Genomic DNA, 22343 nt, shown 5'->3' on the forward strand with positions numbered 1-22343 from the left:
GTTCCCGAAGCCAATAAATAAATGTTAGCCAATTGTTAGCCGGAAACCAAAACAAACTAACATCTAGGTTGCGTTACTCTTAACAGCCTCCAGGGTGTTTGCGGCTAGGGCGTTTTATTTATTTTTTTATTTGTTACAGGAATGGCTAGATTCATTCGGACACCTTGTCTATTCGAAGTGACTTCAAAACAAAATATTGGGAGTTAAATGCTTTCTCCCTCTTCAGTTATCATTCAACCCCATATGTCTTCGTTGTTTATAACATTTACCAATTTTCCGTCTCAGTCTAAGAATTTAGAGCATATCTATGCCAGTTACGCCATTCCGCAAACAGTGCCCTCGCTATGGCGATCTGCTGCAGCGAACCAGGACTGCTGCGAATGGAAATATTCAACACTCACTGAGGGGACTAAAATGTTACATTGAACCCTTATTGATTACTTGTCGGCGGATGTCAAGGACATATTCTGTAGAGCGCCCATGATCAAAGCAGAGGCACTAATCGTATCCATCCAGCACTCACTGTACCAGAGTGGGATGCTGACATCACGTACGTCGTGTTTGTGTTTATTGATATCTTAATCGTTTTATCGGCTCTGTACGGAACAAGATAACAATAGTGTGCATAATTAACAAGAACTTGAAGGTGCGTGCTTCCGCCTCTACTAGGTCGCTACAGGAACAGCAGCTGTAGCTTTAGATGCCCAGCTTTCGCTCATTTATTTGCTCATCTCGTGTTAATGAGTTCATCAAAGCAGAGTTCTTCGCAGAAGGGAATTCAGAGATGCTGAAAGAGGTAAATCTGGATGTTATAAACGAAGACACTACACTTGACTGCATGGAGGAGCTGGGAAATGCGTGGTACGCTCTAGAGAAAAGAACTCTACGGCTCAATGCTTGTACAATGGAACTTTCTTCCCAGACTGAAGAGAAACTCTTCAGCCGTAAACGTGATAATAAGGACTAGAATTCCCAATGTGTGAACGAGCTACAATGGTCCACTTTTTCAAACCTCTCTAAAAATTATGCTTGGCCGAGGCACTTATCCCCGGTAATTTTCCCTAACATAACCCAACTGAAATCATCCAAGATGATCGGAAACGAATTTTGAGAGGGAGCAAACAAAGAAATATTGCGTCCCCTAACAACTTACAGCAGATGCGGTGTCTCCATCCAAAACTTGATATAGGTATGCATGAGGTATTCCGCAGCGTTCTACGTCACAGCCTCACTAGTGATTCGTTCGTATCTGAGCCTTCGTAGAACGTCATCGCACGTTCTCTCGATTCCCTCGACCTGTTCCTTAGAAAGCCGTCGCCTCCAACTGTCGACGACTTGCTTCGTATTCCTTTTAGTGGAATGTGCGTTCCGGAGATCAGCGCTAGTAGCTGATGTGTGATTCTTCAAGTACGCTACCACGGACGGCGCGAAATCCAAACCCAATTTTGCAAAGACGCGCGCTGTTTCATTGCCGGGATCAGAGGCCAGGTCTTCGAAACGGAGCCGGTAAGTTCTGTCTGGGCGCATTTTGCTGCTGAGTTCATCGAACTGGTCAAGGTCGAAGCGCATCTGCTCGCAAAGTGCCGCCGCCTTTCCGCAGGCCTCATTGTCCGTGCACCAACGAAGACCTCGGCGGGAGGAGTATATGGCCCTCGGATCCCGCACTAGGTGGACCACGCGAATAGACGCCGCGAGCTCCGGGTTCCTCTGAATCCAGGCACTCACCTGCACAATCGGCACACATTTAGATAATGTCGACATCCGGTTAATACACTTTACTGTGAGACTACTTGCGAAAAAATTTCGGTTATTTACTTTGCTAAAAACTACAGGGTCTCTTACATATCTTTAAGAGGGGAAAGGCGAAAGCCTACTGTTCTTCCTCTTTTCATTCGCCTCTTTCTCACCTCTTCCCTTTACCTCTTTCTCCTTCCTTCTTTTTCTGGGCCTCTCATTTTAGTCATTAGTAGTCAATACTAAGCATTTTTATCATTTCAATAGATTGTCGTCGTTACGAGTAGTCTTTAGCCATATTAGTCATTTATAGTCATTAGCATAGTCATCACAAGCCAGTAGCCATTTAGTCATTACTTGTCATTACTACTCATTACTAAGCACTTCAGTTATTTCTTATCAATTGTAGTCATTACAAGTCGCCGTTAGACATATTGGTCATTTGTAGTCATTACTAGTCATTACAATTCATTAGAAGGTAACTTTATTCATTGCAATCAATTATAGTTACTACAATTTGCGTTAAAAATATGGTTCATTGCAAGTCCTTAGTAGTTATCATTAGTCCTTATAGCCTGTATCAATCTCTATTATAACCTCCATTAATCAGTATCAAAAGTTTTTCCTTTTTTAATCGGTCATCATAGCATGGCCATTTCCTGATGACATGTCCGGCGGTTACTTCTACCGACGAATCATGAGACTAGAAAGGCTTTCGCCTTAAAAGATTGATCAGCGAAATAGACAACATGACATTAAAGGTGAAGCCAAAAGCCTGGATTTCTCATCCCCTTCTCTACTTTCGCTCCATGCAGAAAGGATGCTTCATTTGTGCGTAAACCTTGGAGCCTAGTCCCTTGCCTCCCGCATTAAATTCTTAGCTTCATGTGCTCCAGCAGATGCAATCATCTGTTCGCGAATACTGGAGAGACCACGACGGAAATGCACATTCATTTTCTCGTATTATAACCGCTTCCTGGTGAACCTAAACGAGGCCGAGGTCCACTCATCGAGTACGTGTGCTATATACAGTCTTCTCCTGGTTTCACCGCGTCACATAATATTTGTCATTTGTACCCTAATCTTCTTATTCATCTCGTGAAAAACAAGCGCGACAGAAATATTGTTTACTTTATTTCAGCTCTGCCAATTCGCCAAGTGATATATTGCTTCCCATCTTTTCAGCCTAACTTGCATGTACCTGACTGAGACCCTAATGCAACAACATACTGCAGACATTATGGCATCGCGCTGGATTCTGAAGAGATGGTCCTTTCCCGTTCACTTCATGACGGGCAGCCCTGGTGGAAAAATAATTTACCCGCCAGTGATCAGTCTCTCGAGCGCCAATCTAGCCCAGAGGGACGCAAAACGAGAGGGTTTGATTTTTCCAGCGCCAAGCACAATTTGTTATTTTGCGACAGATGAAGCATTCTTGATGTGAGAGAAAAACCTACTCTTGTCGTGGACACCGCGACGATAATGCGGGTAGTGAATTCATTCCTTCTTTTTAAAGGGAAATAAAAACTGGCCGCTGCCGCTCACACCAGATGGAGATGACCGCCGCTGTACATAAGCTAATGAGCCATTATCGATATGTCTCGAAAACAGTCAACCACTTTCGGTTTTTTGTAGCGAAAACTACACTCGGCGACCAGTCGAGCATTTCGCGGTGACTGAAAGAGGCCTGCTGTGCGCATGCGCCGTTGCCATGGAAACCGGAGAGAAGCAGCAGGTGCGGTGTGCGCCGCGAGAGCGACCTAGAGGTGTCGCCACCGTCGCTCCGCTAATGGGGATCGGCATCCGGCGGCGTTCGCTGAAACGCACGCGACGTATGTCTGCTTTTGACTTTACGGCAGGTTTGTTGGCCTGAAAAACGTGTCTTATGCGATGCATTACCGATTTACTGTTTAGTGTGTTTCAATATTGCAGAAAAATTCGTGGATTTCGCCAATGCAGCAAAAAAGCCACCCGTCTTTTAGATTTACTGGCATCGCTTCGCACGTTTTTTGCGTTGTACGGCGCTCACGGGCCTGATTCTCGGGCCTGGACATGACATATGACCTTTTCAACACAGTGTGCGCGTCTTGCACGAGTGCGACAAGTAAATTTAGTGTCGAGCCCACGGAGATACAAGGTTCGTACAGTACTTTAGAATGAATCGAGGCAGCCTTGTTCATTATATTTTTACGAATCGGCAAGCCGATGAAGACAGGAGACAGAACATGACCGATGACGATGGTAGATGACGTTTAATGAATGTTCGCGGGCCTAGCGCGAGCGCTCCTGCCTGCGCCACTGCCCGCTTCTTCTTCCTTGTCGTCCGTAACATGACTCGGGGCCACCGAGCGATCGTCCCGATCGTGGACGAGGAAGTTTAGTGATGTTAATGATTTTATGGCATGATGATGGGCGTGTCTGGATGCTTGAAGAAGAAGAGGAAGACGGAAGAATAGAACGGCTTGCCGGTACGATGTCTGATGCGTGGGTGATCCGCCTCCCTTGGAGCTGTCGACCATCCGTCACCAGAGTCCATGGGACCGATGGCTCGAGGTCACGTCGGGCAGCTTGGGCGGGGGTTGCGTGTTCGTGTCCATCGGTTCCTTCGGGTCATTCAGGTCTTTCGGGTCCTTCATCTCGGTTCTGATCGGTATGTCTGTTCTCCTTGTCTTCAGGTCCGGGCTGGGGGCTGGGCGGTGGTAGTTGTTCAGGTCTGGGCTTGAAGGGCTGGGCGAAGCTGCTCGGCGATGTCCCTGGGCTTTCGGTGATGGTCCCGGCTTGAAGATGGCGTCGATGCTCCAAGGCGAGGATGGGGATGCCGTACGCCGCACCTCCAACCAAATGTTACGAAGCGGCAAACCGATGAAGAAAGGATACAGAACATGACCGATGACGATGGTAGATGACGCTTAATGAATGTTCGCGGGCCTAGCGCGAGCGCTCCTGCCCGCGCCACTGCCCGCTTCTTCTTCCTTGTCGTCCGTAACAATATCGTACTTGACTCGAGGATTTAGCTGGTTAAATGTAGCACTAACAGCGTACAGCCCGGCGGGTTGCCGTAGATTGAGTAGACATCAACTCTGGCTAGACAGCCTGTCACAAAGTATTCCCCAAAAATTAGATTACGCCGACACTGTACAGGAAACCTCGCAGCACAGTAAAGCTAACTGGTCACGAGTAGAGCGGTGAGTGGATTGAGTTTGCCGAGCTCACAATAAGGAGGATGCTTCTTGCGGCAGATAATCTGGTAGTGTTGCACTCTGAAATGACTCTAAATTAGTTCCTGAAATCGAGGGAAGTATAAGGAATTTCTGATGCGTGTGATGTTTATAAATGATAAATTAGTGGTGTAATTATATTCTTTCAATGACAATAAATTTCACTGTGTGACAGAAGTTTTACATTCTTGGCAGAATTTAGGACTACCAGTGATTAATTTTTAGTAACGTTAAAGTACAAGCTATGAATCAGTAGCTGCGAAGACGTCGTAAAAACTGCGCTTGGTCGCTGTCATGTTTTGGCAAGGAATTTTGAAGGCTGAAAATGTATTCATCATTGTATTTATTGTTGAGCAGTGACTTGGGGCGGTTCTGTCGTTTACTTCCAAAGCATGCAGGTGTCGGATATAAAACTATCCTGAAAGAAATGGAGTTTATCTTATCATGTGCCTATAATTATGTATTTATTCCCGAACTAAACACCGATGTTTAAGCATGTAGGAAGCTATTTACCCCCCTTATCAGAAACAACTAATTTGCTGGAAAGACTGCTTAGACGAAAAGGCGTTCTAATAATTCTAATGGGCTAGCAGTGTACATTGATCTATGTGTTTTATGTAATATTTAGTGCAACAGGGCTGGGAAGATTTGTTTCTCAAACGTTCGAGCATTTCTCTAAAGCGAAATGTGCTCATATTACCACTGTTACGGATGTGCAGAAGCCTTCAACAGAAAAAAAGAAAGAAGAAAAGAAATACATTTATGGGTTTAACGCACCATGCGACATAACTATATGACGGATGATGTAGGGGTGAGCCCCGGTGTCGTTGACCTCATGGGATTGTCTAACGTGCAATCAAATCCAACAGCCGAGGAGCGCCTCTCGAAACGGCCGGGGTCGAACCACCTGTTCTCAAAATGAGCAGTCGAGCGCCCTACCACTAAGACACAGCAAGAGCAAAAAAAAAAGACGGCACTACAAACAACAAAAAAACAACAAAACCGAAAAAAATGTACTGAGACAACTCTATCGTGGATACAGAAGGTACAGAGTGGCTTTTTCAAATTTCGTTTTGCTAGGCAGCAGTCGGCGGTCGCATGTTTCAGTAGTTGCGGTATTCCAAACAGAAGTGGGAATTCATGATTTTTGACCGTTTGCATTACGTTGTATTGATGGCAGCAACCTATTTTGCAGAGCCTAACAGCATATTTATTTTTTTTTTGAGACACCACTTATCAAAGAATCTCAAGAGCCGAAGACCACGACTGATGTCCTTTGCAGCGTGACATGCTCGATATGGGTAAGTATTTATTTTGAATGGAGCGTGCTGTAATAATCTGTTCATATTTCTTTTGCAACAGGCATATAGGTAAGCAAAAAGCGCACAGGAACCACGAAACAAACAAAAAGCACTCTTGTACACGCCACACACGCGCACATAAATCACTGCGGCGGGCACACGACGCGAACACGCATCCACATCCACACTGGGTAGGGTTCGCCTCTATGCCACTAGGTGGTGACTCTGCTCGATCTCGAGGCGGCGACCGCTCCACCCTCGGAGCCGCGCTTGACGTCAAACGGATAAGCGGTTGTGCGCATACGCCAACACCATGGTAATAGATAGACCCCACAGGTGCGCCGCGAGCTTCGTCGCCGCCTCACGCATGCCGCTTTATCACCCGAACCACGCGTCGCAGGGCAGTTTTGAGTATAAAAAACGGAGATTAAATAAGCGGCTGTATCACAACGTTTGACGCAGATGCAGAAAAATAGAGTCTAATCGCTGCAAGTTTCACCTTACTTTAGCTTCAGACGCTCACTTCCAGAATATACAGTGGGGAACTACTATAGAACTTGTATACGAAAGGGACTCTACCAAATCGAAATACTCTATAGGCAAAAATTGAGACTGCTACATGCCACTTCACAGATCATCGAGCAGTCTTCGTTTCTGTCAATCATAATAAATAAAAGATGTGTGTACCCAATGTCTCTTATTGCTTATCGCTCTTATTGCGCCGGGGTGGCGCAGTGGTTACGGTGCTCGACTACTGTTCCCAAGGATGCGGGACCGAATTCCGGCCTCGGCGGCCGCTTTTCGATGGAGGCGAAAAGCACGGTGCCCGTGTGCTTTGCAATGTCAGTGCACGTTAAAGAACCCCAGGGGGTCGAAATTTCTGGAGTCCTCCACTACGGCGTCTCTCATAGCCTGAGTTGCTTTGGGACGTTAAACCCCACAAGCCAACAAACCAATCTTATTGCTAAGCACACAATGACCAGAACAATCTCAGCCAGAAAAACGTACCTCTCACTACGCATATCCTGGCATAGCCGAGCCACTCCCAATTTGTTTTTATGCGCTGCACATATGTCAAGATCTATAAGCTATAATAATCCATATTGAACAACCGATATTGAAGGCATTAGGTATTACTATTGCAGTACGGGTAATTTCTTTTCTTGCCACCTGTGTCAAGCTAGGCGCAGCGTACAAGTACCGATTACACATCCTCCAATTTGAACTTATGCAGTTTTTGGCCGTTACGTGAGGTAGAGCCTGCCTTTGAACGACTGTGGAAGCGAGCATGTCTATGGCGTATTTGTTACAAACCTCCTCATCGGATGTAGTAGTAGGCAGTTGATTATGATCTTGCGTGTATGGTGAGGTGCATAGGCAGTTATCTGTGTGGGCAGTTATCTCTTGATATCTAAAACTGACTGGCTGCTGATTTCGTTTGATGCTACCCTTATGCTAAAGCGAATTGGAATGCAATCGAAAATGTATAATCGGTCGATAAAGTTTACGGCACCAAGATAGAGCACATAGCCACTACTGGATCCATTCCGCGAGCGAGGAAAAGTTCCGGCTGCTTATTTTTATTTTTGAAGATTTGCATGCTTGCAGTTGGATTATTTGAGCATCAATTTTTTTTTATTATGTTTTAGGCGTACATTTGGCGATACATATCACTGTTTTTTTTTGTGTGTGTATGCTGGTTAAGCACAGGATTCCTGGTTATGCTTTAAACAAAGAATAACAGGGAGTGTTACACACCTCTCACATGAATCAATTAGTTTTCCTTTAATGAATAATGATATATTTTATCAGAATAGTTACCCTTAGTATGCGCCAAGGTTATTAGAAAGACACATGAACAGCGCCTCGGTTTCGAACGTATTACGGGCATGCACAAATGTCACATAATAATGATACTCTTACAAGTCCGCGGTAGTTTACCTCACGCATTTTATCGCGCGAAATTCGTTCGTTTGGACGCTTCTTCATCTGACTCTCCTAAAATAACGGTGACAAATTATAATACATCCTCACCTGGCCCACAGAAAGTCTTGTGAACTTGAACACCTGTGTCTTGGCCCGAGAGCAAAGCGCCGACACGTGTCCCGGAGAGGAACACGACTCTCCGTTTCCGCAAAGTTCCGCCAGGAAGTGGTTGTACTTGTAGTAAGGATTATTCTCGGACCACACTGTGTAGAGCGGCACGTTCTGCATCCTGCACCTGACCAGTTCGTCAAGCAGCTGAAATGCGTGGCCCTGTCTTCCCGGACGAACTCTGCCGCTAACAGTGAAGAGCATCAGGGGCTCGAAGTGAAAGAACGTTCGAGGTCCAGAGGAGAGCAGCTCTCCGACGAATGAAGAGCCAGACCTGTAGTAGCCGACGATCAGCACTATTTTGACGTCCGAAATCGGAACAGCGGAATACGTATCCAGGGCCGCCCGGAAATTTCCAGGAAGCTCCCACTCCAAGCTGGAGTCGATGGCATCGACTGCTGAAATTTTGGCCAATCCATTTCCTCCATTGCTTCCTGCGCGATGAGTTGCAAGTGACCCATATGAAACAAAGAGAGCAGCCTTAACTTGATGCGTGTTTTCCATAAGCACTTTTCATTGTATCTGCCCTTTTAGACCGAAATCTCTCGTCAACGCAAAAGTCGAGCACTGGCGGTCTGCGTCCGTATGACCTTCAGCTCAGGATCAATGTCAAGCCTTCGAGTCAATGCTTAGCTTCACAGCTGTTGCAGTATTGCGCAGTTAATCATAACAGTATAATATCAGCACAATATTACATCGTTATTAGCTTATCTAGAGCATAATTACGCTTTACTAATTCTGTGTTGCAATTAAAAATTAAATTCACACTGCAACGCCAACTAATATTTTGGATAGCTTATGTAAGGTACGATTATACTAGACTAATTTTAGATCTTATTAGTTACTGTTAATTAGTTTGTGAATAAGACGAGCTATACGCTGTGGCATCGTCCTATAATATTGGATAGCTTACATGGAGTATGATTGCACAATACAAATTGCAGGCATAATAAATTATCGTTAATCATTTATTAATATTATTATTGAACTTTTTCTACAATGTCTACTGATATATGATTGAAAATATATCTACGAGCACATCCAAAAACCAACGCTAAAATTTAAAAAGCATTACCAGAGCTATGGCTATTCCCGAACACGGTCATTTTTTTTTTTTTTGACATTGGGTACTAATGCTCCAGCGATAAAAAAAAAAGCGCTTAGAAGCGAAAAGCTGCACTACTGTGCTGTCTCCAGGATTTAAATTCTATGCATCGAATATTCCCACGAGTGTCGTACAGAAATATTCTTATTACGGCTGGTACAATATCATTTACACCAAGCACCCACCAAAACAAATACCGCAATAACAATAAATTAGCTATGATTTAGAACTATTACGCGTAACCTAACCCTCGAAAGTTGAACTAAGTTTCCATAACTAGCAGTTGCTGTTTTTTCTTCATACTGCTTACAATTCGTTTTTATAACATTACCTGAAAATGTTTATTAACATGTCGTCCCGCGCTTTTCAATGACAGCGGCATCCTGTATAATGCTTGAGCAGCAATAAAAAATCCGTACTAGGTCATCGCCTAGACGCGATCAATACATAGTCAGAATAGCGCTGCTTTGAAACAGCCTCTTTAAGAGGTCTTCCATAATGCTTCGTTGCTGAACGGGAGAAGTTTATTGCGGATACGGAAAATAAAATTGCCATCTCGGTGAAAATTGTCAGTTTCATAAATTTGCTGTTGAACGCTCGTGTCTTGGTCTGCCTTCCGACGAAAGAATAAAACTGTAATCCTGGGTCACTTTGGGACCTTAATCTCACAAAACAAACCGAACCATTAAAGCTGTAATACCGAATTTCGAACATATATTATTTTTTTCTGTATTTTATAGTAATATATTGCATCAAATAGACATCGCAAAAGGTCCCATTATGAAGACAAGCCGGGGTCGGTGTTATAGTAGTCAGCGCATGTATATAGCTGGCAGGTAATATGTAGCAAGTGACGTGTTTGAGCAGTGATCGGTCGGCACGCTGCGTCACGTGAGGAGACCACATGATATGGCCGAGTTGGCAGGAGCTGATAACACAGGTAGCTCCTGCGATATAGAACGATGAGATAAGAAACATAAGCCAAGAAGGGATGAGATAAGGCATGCTAACCCTACTCCACGCGGGCATGTTCGTAGGGCTTGCTTTAAGCGGGGCTTTTCTATGAGAGCGGTTTTGGAGATAATGTGGTACAACGTGACTGCATGCTGATGAGAATACACTGAAAAATTATGGCATAAATAACTAAGCGGATAGAAAAGTGCACGTGCGCGGAGGGGGACCGACACGAGAAAGCGCATATATGTCATCTAGCTCAAATGTTCCAATTTTTTCGCTTTTACATTTTCATTGGTTGTTATCACTCACGAATTGGGATAAGGGGAAGTATGCAATAATGTGCTCAGTTCTATAGTGTATATGTACAATAGTTATACGGCATTTGTTTTTGTAATAAATGCATATTTTATAAGATATATACATGCGGGAGTTTAACTTTCATTTCTTGGAATGGTAGGCATCTTGAAGGGCTTTCTCTAATGGCCCTACTGCGCATAACGGAGCTCAATGGTCTTTCTGACAAAGAACATAGAACTTCCGATAATTATCTTTAATTTTAAGCAAGCAGGATCGCATTTAGCGAGTGTTAATGGTAACCATCAGTAGATATACCAGCTACCTAAAAACAAGACCAGTTTTAAATAAACCTAAAATAAATTGCTCTCGTATGTGCGACCAATTTCAATTTCAATATTATTTATGCGCAATAAAGAATAAATTTTACTTTTTTGAGCCCGCATATAAGTCAGATTTTAAACAAGAAGAATATTCGACGACTTCCGAAGCGACGTCTGAGAACAGAATTCAGACATGGAACCGGCAGCCTAAAGCATTGAAGATCTTTGTAGAACGTGATTGAGGATATCCGTCTATTCCGATGAGCTCACTTCGGTAGCTCGTTCATAGCTTTATTTCATTGAACATTTCAGTGGCAAAGCGCCCATTGCTATATTACAGCCCACGCTCACGTCTGGAAGCTGCAATCCTGACATGTTGCTTCGCAGAAACAATACAATGAATATCATGAAAAGGTTGCAAAGATGCCAGTGGTGCCGCTTGATTCGAGAAAATTACGTTTTTCGCTAATTGGATGATACAGTTTGTTTATTTTAACACTCAAACAACTGCACATTGTACAATAGCTGTACAAGATGCAACAAATATTCGAGCAGTCGATAGATAATTCCATGAACAATGTAACTTCACTGAAATTATACCGATGTCCAGAAAATTGTTTTGAAAAACTGACAAGCGGTCATGCAATCTGATGCAATAATTAGGTGACAGCATCAAGCTTCGTTTCACGGCGTCGCAGCAGCATGTTCCGCTGTTAGGTTCCACAGCCTGTCCATCGCTGCCAATTAAGATGGAAAGAATTGCTTACCTCTAAACTCTCCAAAAGCAGAAGCAGTGACAGACTGACGTGACGCAAATGCTATATGCCTAACACGGCATATGCGTCACACCAACATGACAAGCAATCAAGGAGCATTGCGAAAATTTCACATGGTCTCCGCTCCCAGCGGAGACGTATAAGTGCGCGCGTCATACGGAGCTTTTTTGTTGTCATTACTGTTGCACGTGGCGCTAGTGTGTTAGAAGTAGAAAGTACCATAAAAGAAGAGCTGAACTCAAGAACAACCTGATGTCTACAGATCAAGCATGTGCAGTACTATCCTTGGAACCATAGAACGAATGACGGTGTAAAGATTTGCTCCTTGAAGCAGTCTGTCACCAGCCTGACTATCATGAATGCAGGCACGTTATAAAATGCTGGTTGGTAGGTCGTAACTGTAATATTTAAGGGAAGATGTATACATGCGCAAGCGAGGTATGCCGAAGAAAATGGACGGCGTACTCTAATAGCATTTTCTGAATTCCTTTAGTTCTGTGGTTTTTTGGTGACAGGTACGGACACTGGCCCGAAACAGTTACCTCGAATCAATAGCGACCATCTTAAGCTGCAAAGTAGTTTCTCACAGGGTAACGAATTCAGAAACATTTGGCCTCTCATTGCATTGTGCGTGCTGTCACTTCAAGGTTAAATAATGGTTTCATCAGGCTTTATGCCGAACCTAAACCGCAATTAATTATACTCAAACTGAAACTTGTTTACTCCCTGATTGCTGAGCGTTAGTTTTCATCTCTTCCTTATAACTTTTAGGTCGAATTTTCAGTTTTACCTTTCAGGTTCGTCCATCATAATAAGCTATTCGGTCCATCAGTACGTAACAAGGCATGTCATCAGCAAATCGAAGTTTACTGGGACATTCTTCACTAGCTTTTACGAACTGTTCCCCTTCTCCAGTTATGCAGTTCTCTGAATATCACCCACAAACTCATGGTTGTTAATACTGTTGCCGCCATTCTCCTTGCCTGACTGTTCGACACCCTTCCTCATTGGTTTTATCAATTTGCTTTGGGATGTAGTATGGCCGCAGAGTCAACTTTATCCCTATTCTCTACTTCTTTACATCGGCCCCTCCTACATGCTGATTAAGCAATGCTCTAATTCTGCGGATGTTTCGACTGGCTCAAATGTTTTCACGTCGTTTATGAAGGCTGTAACGCAGAAGTAGTTAACTGCAGTTATGAAAGGTGTATATTATTTGGTGTCCTGCCGCGGCATTTCCAAATATTGCCTGGTTATTTCATTGACTGAAGTATAAGTTTGGTATATATCTATTAGCAAATAACAGTCGTAAATACCTCCAAAACTGCAGACAGTAAGCCCAAAAGGGCGTAAGGTTCAAGTCCTTGCCGTATGTATGTATGTATGTATGTATGTATGTATGTATGTATGTATGTATGTATGTATGTATGTATGTATGTATGTATGTATGTATGTATGTATGTATGTATGTATGTATGTATGTATGTATGTATGTATGTATGTATGTATGTATGTATGTATGTATGTATGTATGTATGTATGTATGTATGTATGTATGTATGTATGTATGTATGTATGTATGTATGTATGTATGTATGTATGTATGTATGTATGTATGTATGTATGTATGTATGTATGTATGTATGTATGTATGTGTGTGTGTGTGTGTGTGTGTGTATGTGTGTGTGTGTGTGTGTGTGTGTGTATGTATGTATGTATGTATGTATGTATGTATGTATGTATGTATGTATGTATGTATGTATGTATGTATGTATGTATGTATGTATGTATGTATGTATGTATGTATGTATGTATGTATGTATGTATGTATGTATGTATGTATGTATGTATGTATGTATGTATGTATGTATGTATGTATGTATGTATAACTTTAATGAGATGCCGGCAAACGACGATTTAATGCGTCGTGAAGCTGGCCAAGCGTCGACCCGGGATTATGCTCTACTCCGCATTACCTCATTTTGGCCCGTTTGTGGTGTGCCTTGAGGCTTGTGCTTTTCGAGCGCACCCCGGATACTCATTTTTCTCAATTCAGAATATTTGAAGATTCAGGTAGTGCCGAGGCCATCAGATAATGCATGCACAACCAGTGCGAAAAGATTTTTTTTTTGCACAACTTTGCCGCAAAGCTTTAAATAAGCTGCGCTACCTGAACCTTACCAGCCGATGTCTCATTTCAATCACATGGAAAGATTTGTTACTTCCTCTTTGTTTACCGAGAGGACGTCCAGTTTTGCCGCCACCCTCTCTGCCCGATTTTCATTGTTTTGTCTTGCTTTTTGCTGCTACGCGCTGACTTGCAGAGTTCTCATGCTTTTTTAACTATCTTGTCTAGCATATTGGTGACGACATTGCTGATCTTCCATATCGGGACGAACATGACATTTTTACCAATGATTTATTTCCATTCGGCCGCTTTTAGGCTTTCTTTTCATTAGAGCGAGCCCGAACGCTTTTTATTCAGCATTTCCTTGTTTCTGTCGTTTACCGTAGGTTTATAGGTTACCCTTGAAAGTGCACCCAGATCTGCCCTTCCTATGCAGCTAGTGGCTTTAATGTTCTGACGTTCAGTCTTCTACGGGGCATTGTGCAGTAATAATGGTAAAATAAAACATGTGTTCTTGAACACTACAGCCATTGCTAGGCTGCCGTTCTAGCCAAATATCTGTGCATCAGGGAGATCCTGAATTGCTCTGCTAATTCTCCATAGCTGTTTGCTGAATTCTTGATAGGTTTCTTGGCAACTTGTTTATTTCATTCACTGGTCAAATCTAGATTGACTTGAGAACTCGAAATCCTATACGAAACTTGCAATGTACTTTGCCGCTACCCGTGTCGCCACCTAGTAGCCGTGAGTATCAACCCTGAGGAGGTCAAGAAGTGCGCAGGCTATACGCAACTGCCCTCCTATGGTTAAAACATGAGCACATGCATTGAATTAAACTTGATTGCTTTGTCGTCTTAATCGTCTTTGTAGTGGGAGCAGAATGTGCGCCGCTGCTGCAAAGCATACTGCCACTTTACAACCCCGAATGAAGCCCTAGGTGACAAAAGACTTCCTCGAGAATTGACAGGGGAAACAATTCACCCGATATTTACGTATTTCCTTTTTACGAATGCTAATTGCACCAACTACTGGGTTAGCATGAAGTGTTTAAGCTATTCAAGTGTGGTACACGACGGTTCTGAGACATCACTGATCATGCTGCATCGTGGCACGTGTTGATAGCAGTTATTTTCAACTTCCTGGTTGACAGCTCACTCATTTCTTGCCTTGTGTTCTAACACAGCTGCTAAGGGAAACTTAATGGCACTTCCTGCGGTTTTTCACGGGGTTTAACAGGAATTCATCTTGTTTTCTTGTGTCGACGAAAGGAGTTGTTGCTTAAGCCAGAAAGAATGCGATAGTGCCTGCTAAGTAAGCAATAATTCATAACTCAATTTGCTGTGTTATGTGACGCTTAGCTCGATGCATCACGTTTGTAATGTACACTTCAGTTACTTGCAAGGTTTTGTAAACACATTTCCTGAAGGCAATATGAGTAAAAAGGAGCAGCGAGCGATAACGGAATATAAGCATGACAAGAGGCGATGTGATGCAAAATAAAAATGCCGTACAGAGTGTGGCGGACAGCAGTCTTACGGCAGGTAAAATTAGAACGCCTTGGTAGGACGAGGTAGCTCATCGGTTCGCTAAACCAAGTTTATGATACCGTCAAAGAGCTCTCCAATCAATTATTTATCGTGCAGTTTATGCTTAGCCGCCCAATCCGCGCACGCTTGCTCTCCGCTGATTCAATTAAGGTCCCTTACTAACGAATCACGCTAGGTGCAAGCTGCGATTAAAGTCATCAATTTCAGCCATGCCAGCAGCTGCAGCTTTTTAGTTGCCTCTTACCTGCACGCCGTTTTCGCGAGATACGAGTTTAAAACGCAAATTTTAAGAATTACGCGGAATAACAATCTTGAACAACGAGGACACTCTATACATGCTGCTGCTCAAGAGAGTAGCAGCTAAAGCCCTTGCAAGCACGTGCTTGTTTTCACTCTTCACAGACAAACATGGCTTGAATCGATCGATTCAACAATAGACATAAAACGTGTGCACAAAAACAAGTGAAAACAAAAATGAGGGTGACACTTTAGCTCGCGGTTAAGGGTATGACGCGATATCGTTTTACACAAGCGGATATTTTTCACTTTTCCAGTCTGTAATATCTATTTATAAGTTTTTTGTTTTCATTTTCATACACTGGTATTCAGCATCACCAAGCAATGGTTTTTCATATCAACAGTCTGACACTTTTTAACTCATTTTTCTTTTCTCGATTGTTTCACTTATTTAGTTCATCACTTACACAGTCGTTTTTATTTATTGGTGTCATCAAGCATTGGCTTTTCATTTTGAGAATTTCAACACCTTTGAACGCCTTTTTTTCTAATTTTTCATTTTTTTTTTTCATTTATTTATTTCATCAAATAATTAAATGTTTGGTTTTGGTTTTGTGGGCTTTATCGTCCCAAAGCGAGTTAGGCTATGAGAGACGCCGTAGTGGAGGACTCCGGAAATTTCGGCTACCTGGGGTTCTTTAACGTGCACTGACAACGTACAGCACACGGGCGCCTTGCTTTTCGCCTCCACCGAAAAGGGGCCGCCGAGGCCGGGATTCGATCCCGCCTCCTTGAGCACAGTAGTCGAGCGCCGTAACCATTGCGCCATCCCGGCGGGGTCAATTAATTAAATAATTAAAATGTTTTTGTTAACTCGTCATTGCCTATCGCACCCCAATCAGTCGTCAATCACTAGGACCACAAATTACCAGGATACAATTTCTACTACTATTACCGCTACCATTACAAAACAACAAGGCCTACTACTACTACAACTACTACTACTACTACTACTACTACTACTACTACTACTACTACTACTACTACTACTACTACTTGTACTACTATTACCACTGCTACTACTAATACTACTGCTACTACTATTACTACTACCACTTCTACTACTACTGCTACCACTACTACTACTACCACTACTACTACTACTGCTACTACCACTTCTACTACTAATACTACAACTACTACTAATACTACTGCCACTATACTACTAATACTACCACTTCTACTACTACTACCACTACTACTACTACTGCTATTACCACTTCCATTATTACTACTACTACTACTACTACTACTACTACTACTACTACTACTACTACTACTACTACTGTTACTACTGCTACTACTACTACTACTGCTACTACTACTACGGCGACGGCTTTTCGACCGAACTAGCTGGCAATATGCTGTCGCCTAAAGTACTCTGTGCCGTTCGACGTCGTACGCAGACCTAGTTTGTTGCGATAGACGCTTCACTTGAGGTCCTCGCCATTCATTTGCACGCTTATACGCTGGTATCAAAAAAAACAAATGTCAAAAACAGCCTAAAACACTCGAACATGCCCTAAATAATCTTATAACCGTAAAATTGATCCTATAAGCGCCTTACTGGACTGCCCGGCGGTGCTCCGAAATCTACATGACCGGCGTTGGTAGCGCTGAACGCTGCAATGCAGTGGCGCCGCCTGGTGGTCATTGCAGGTTCCTTATATTCGCTACATCTCAATGGGCCTTTACGCAGTCTACCATACCAGCATGCGCACAACGAAATAACTATTCCGTTTTAGGCTCGCTTTCTGAACTTTCAATCGCACAACGCAGGGCTGCTTTGGGCCGTTGAGAAGAATAAATAACTGCGAAAATATACTTTCGGTTGTGCCGTTTTCAAAAGAAATTATTCATGATTTGTAAGTCATTGCTTTCTCTGAACTTTATTGAGCACTCCCATTTGCGTTTCCTAAAACTGACGCAGTAGTTCCCTACTTCCTGGTCACTTACCTGCTTTTTCCTTAACCTGGCACTCAAGCTGCGCCATTGAACGACTATTTTGATATCCCTGTCAACCTATAGACTATTTTTCTTCTGTACCGGAACTGAATGCGTAGGCCTGTACAATATTTAACTCGTTGCTTCTTCGTAAGCTTTACTATGGTACGTTTCGCCCTCGTTTCAATACGGCCACATTCATTAACGTTATCAGCCATATCCTTGTTAACTAAATGTCTCACACCTAGTCGTTTGCGATGCGCCGTAAAACGATAGCGCAGTACTTTCTCCCATTCTTTAACAATAAATGGTTCGCCCTCCTAACCTTAGTAAGCATATGCTATGACCATCCTTTGTATTGTCCAGCTTGTTTCTCAAATGACGATAATAACCGCACTGATACAATTTTCAATGGTAACCTTCCCGGAGCCAGAGATGCTTCGCCCTCGGCGACGTTATATGTCTTACAGCCGCCTTGCTCAATTGATCCGCGGCCCCATGGGGACTCACTACATAGGGGCTTTGCTGATTTTTGAATTGCGGGAGGTAATTATACCAGTGGGAGAAAACTCTGCTGGAGGCCGTGAAGCGGAATTTGTGGTTTGTTGGCTGTGGTCACCGGATGCATTCAATTTCTTAGGCTGTCCTTTTCTTTATCAAGTGGACAATCGCGCTGTGCCAAGATCCAAACCGCCGTTCCTTTCCACTCGAGAGAAGGGTTCTGGTTCAACGCCCCTGCTACATGCTCGCTGTTCATTGCCCAGTCGTTTATTTCCCATAGGGCTCTACTTTCCACACGTCTTCTTTCAATCCTTGAAGTTTATGTAGTAAAAGTTGCATTCTTTGCTTGGCGCTTTGCTCATTTTTGAGCACGTCGTACGTGAGGAATTCTTATTTCTTTTGCCTATTAACACTCTATGATGCATATAATCACTACTATATGAAGTGCGTAATTTTAATCGCTCCTTCGTATTTTTTAGTGCCACATATGAGTCTCATTTATACAAATGTGTCGTTCGTGTTGAATTTGAAGCATTTCGCCGTGTTCGTAAACCGATCTGTCACCCACCAAAAAGCACCATAAAGTTAGACAGAGCAGCAAATTTATAGAAAATTTTCTGGGCATTAAAGGCCCACCCATGACGTTGTTATTACTATACTGACATTATTTCTACTGCCCGTTTGCGAAGTTATCGAAAGAATAGGTAGGAGGGAAAAAGTTATGAAAAGCAGCCATACATTACCTTGTCCCTTTTCCCCAGCATCTGACGCTTGCTTTAACTGCAGGCAAGTATTTCCCACCTGTACGTTTCTCCATGCGTACAATACACTACAGACGAATAGGCATAGTCCTGCCACGAAAATGGTCAAGCTTATTCGCCTTTGCATCAGGCATCTGCAAGGGCCAAATAATACATGGATGATGCTTACTCCTCCTATGGTGGGGCGATTGGTTTGATCTATACGGTTTAACTTTCCAAAGCAACATCGACTATGAGGGACGCGTGGTAGCATATATAGGGCCCCGGGATTTTAGACCACTTGCAGTCTTTTACCATGCACCACTCTCGCACAATACTCGTGCGTCTTTCCTTTCGCTGCATGCGAAACATGGCCGCAGCGGTCGACTATCGGAATCAGGAGTACAGCGGCATAAGCACTAATATACCGCGGCGGCCTTGGTGAGTTGCGATGAGTCCGGCTAGTGCGCGTAATAGTTAAAAAACCATTACGCGCTATATTACGTCATGCATTCTGACCAGGCAATGACGATCCCCCCCCCCCCCCCTCTTTTCCTCCCACCGGGCATCCGCGACGAGGGGACGATCACGTGCGAATGGCTACGGGGCCTCGAAAGCGGCCAACACCTTGACCGGAGAGCGACGATATACAGGCTGCTGTTGGGGTCGGAGAGGAGCGGCAGTCCACAGATCCGGGGCTTCGAATCCGTCGGCCATTCTCATCACCTCCGATGCTTGAGCAGTCGTGCCGCGTTTTGCGCTCCTACAGTTTTGTGGAGTACGTTATGTAGTTGTTGTGGAACAGGCAGGGAACGCAGATCAAAACCGTCATCTGCATGTGCGTGTGTGTGTGCGTGTGTGTGTGCGTGTGTGTGTGTGCGTGTGTGCGTGCGTGTGTGCGTGTGTGTGTGCGTGTGTGCGTGTGTGTGTGCGTGTGTGCGTGTGTGTGTGCGTGTGTGTGTGTGTGCGTGTGTGTGCGCGTGTGTGTGCGTGTGTGTGCGCGTGTGTGTGCGTGTGTGTGCGCGTGTGTGTGCGCGTGTGTGCGCGTGTGTGCGTGCGTGTGTGTGTGCGTGTGTGCGTGTGTGTGTGCGTGTGTGCGTGTGTGCGTGTGTGCGTGTGTGCGTGTGTGCGTGTGTGCGTGTGTGCGTGTGTGCGTGTGTGCGTGTGTGCGTGTGTGTGTGTGTGTGTGTGTGTGTGTGTGTGTGTGTGTGTGTGTGTGTGTGTGTGTGTGTGCGTGCGTGCGTGCGTGCGTGCGTGCGTGCGTGTGTGTGTGTGTGTGTGTGTGTGTGTGTGTGTGTGTGTGTGTGTGTGTGTGTGTGTGTGTGTGTGTGTGTGTGCAGTTATGAAAGTCAGCGATATTTTGCCAAAATGTAGTCACATGGGGGGTTACACTGAAAGTACTAGCGTTTCTCCGCTAGATAACGCCTCGGTTGTTTTTATGCGATTTTCAATGGCAAATTAAAATTGTAAAGCCTCTTTTCTTTGATACTGTAGTGCTCGATCCGTACTGTATGAGGCAAGATCTTTTCATCTCCACCATAATCTCATGACATATTTTGGCCAGTGTTCTGTTCCTTTAAGGCCGAACCACATGGCAGCGTTTCTTCGGCGCCGCGTCCGTGTCTCTACTATCGGCGTCGCTGAAGGCGCAATTCTGGCCCTTGAAGCGAAGCGACGCTGAAAGACGCAAGTATTTGGCGGTTCCAGATTTCAGCGTCGACGCCAGAAGTTATTAGCAAGCGCGAACCAATGACAAGCAACGCGTGGGCAGCTGATGGTGGTGGTGAAAACGTTTATTGTACATTTGGAGGTTTGACGCGGGGCCTTAAGGGCCTCGGCCTTACAATACTGGGTAGAGACCCTAGTCAGGGACCCCATTGGCGGTTGCCGCGCACGCCGCGTTAAGGCCCTTTGAGCCTGTAGGTCGCAGCAGCCGAGCAGGGTCGCCTCCCAGTCCTTCCGGGAAGGGTTAGGGATAGGGGGAAGGGATGGATTTCGTTGGCAGGCCCATACCATGTTGTGTAGGCAAACTAATGGAGACTATGGTGTACGATCGGCTATCCGAGTATCTTGAACACAGGCACACTTTCGCGGACGCCATGTTCGGATTTCGCCCACACAGATCCGCACAGGATGTCCTTCTCCAACTTAGCAGAGAAATTCTCAACCCATTCGAACGCCCCCACAATGACCGGGTTGTACTCGCCCTAGACTTAAAAGGCGCTTTCGATAACGTCACATACGAAGTCATACTGACCAGTCTAAGTGAAACACACTGTGCCAGCAATATACTTTCAATTATATGGAACAATTGTGAATTGTGTGTGAATATTTGTTGAATTGCTGATGTTTTATATTTTTTATTTCTGATACCTGTGTTAGTGCCTTTGTTTTTGTGTAAAACTACAGATTCGCCTAATTTCTGTGTTAGTGCTTTTGTTTTTGTGTAAAAATATCGATTTGCCATGTTTTGTATATTATAACCTTTCGCTAACTTTGCTGTTATTATTTATTTTGTTGTAGTGATATATCGAGGGTCCCGGTGCAGTCTTATGACTATGGGACCCTCGTTTGTATTTTTATACATTTTTTAAATATGTTCGATCTAATAAACTTTCACTTTAAACTTTCAATTTCTTACAGATCGACAATCCTACACCAAAATACAAGACAAAGAGCACGGACCATTCATGCTCGGCACGCGGGGCACACTTCAGGGCGCAGTTCTCTCCCCGCTGCTTTTTAACATTGCCATGAGGACGTCTGCCGGCCCAGCTGGCTGAGGTCGAAGGCGTGCAGCACGCGCTCTACGCCGACAACAGGCGAAACTCGAAAGCAAGACCTCCTCTTTTGTCCACGCGCGTGCCTGCGCCTTTGTTCCCCTTGTCTCCCCCACCCTCCCCAGTAAGCTACCGTCGTCGCTGAACAGCACAATTTTAGCTAGGGACGGGGGACAATTGTTCGAACTTCCAGGATTCCTTCATGATTTGGCTTGCAGACGACAGTTCGTGCGCCGTCATGTGTTTGGTCACCCTCTCCGGCGCGCGCCGAGCTACGACGCGCGTAGACGAGGCGCTGACACAACGCCGAAGAAACGCTGTCATGTGGTCGGGCCTTTATCATATGTAATTTGGTTCTCTACTTTTTTTATCAATTATCTTTCGCCTAAAAGCTATTGCAGCACACATTTATCCTTGAGCAAAGCCACACAAAAAGCACTGTTCATATGCTATTCTCTAGTATAGAAATGCTAGTTTTTTTCAGCTTCGAAGATGGTTGTTGGTGATGGTGTGCTGTTCGTGTGCAGCATGATTGCATAACAAATGCCACAGCGGAGTAGGTCCTCGTTACAGGCATTCGTCTAAAACATAAATACGTACGGAT

General features: G+C 44.2%; 1 protein-coding gene across 1 annotated transcript; it reads right to left on the bottom strand.

Moving 5' to 3' along the window:
- Positions 1 to 565: 565 nt before the first annotated feature.
- LOC146199850 (carbohydrate sulfotransferase 2-like) lies at positions 566 to 17767 on the bottom strand. The gene is made up of 3 exons (XM_084592208.1): positions 17731 to 17767; positions 8288 to 8781; positions 566 to 1725 (listed from the first exon to the last, which is right to left on the bottom strand). Exons 1-3 carry the CDS (start codon positions 17765 to 17767, stop codon positions 1216 to 1218), a joined length of 1041 nt encoding a protein of 346 aa, XP_084448334.1. The 3' UTR covers positions 566 to 1215.
- Between the last annotated feature and the right edge of the window lie 4576 nt (positions 17768 to 22343).

Source organism: Amblyomma maculatum, chromosome 2 (assembly GCF_055883805.1).
Source record: "Amblyomma maculatum isolate TAMU_Amacu chromosome 2, ASM5588380v1, whole genome shotgun sequence".
Lineage (NCBI taxonomy): Eukaryota > Metazoa > Arthropoda > Arachnida > Ixodida > Ixodidae > Amblyomma > Amblyomma maculatum.

What these genes read in the sequence shown, in the direction of transcription:
- LOC146199850 (XM_084592208.1), bottom strand. Translation starts at nt 17,767, where the DNA reads ATGGCGCAGCTTGAGTGCCAGGTTAAGGAAAAAGCAG. An exon ending in CCAGGTTAAGGAAAAAGCAG is followed by an intron (nt 8,782 to 17,730) that starts GTAAGTGACCAG and finishes CTCATCGCGCAG; the next exon opens with GAAGCAATGGAGGAAATGGA. An exon ending in CAAGACTTTCTGTGGGCCAG is followed by an intron (nt 1,726 to 8,287) that starts GTGAGGATGTAT and finishes CCGATTGTGCAG; the next exon opens with GTGAGTGCCTGGATTCAGAG.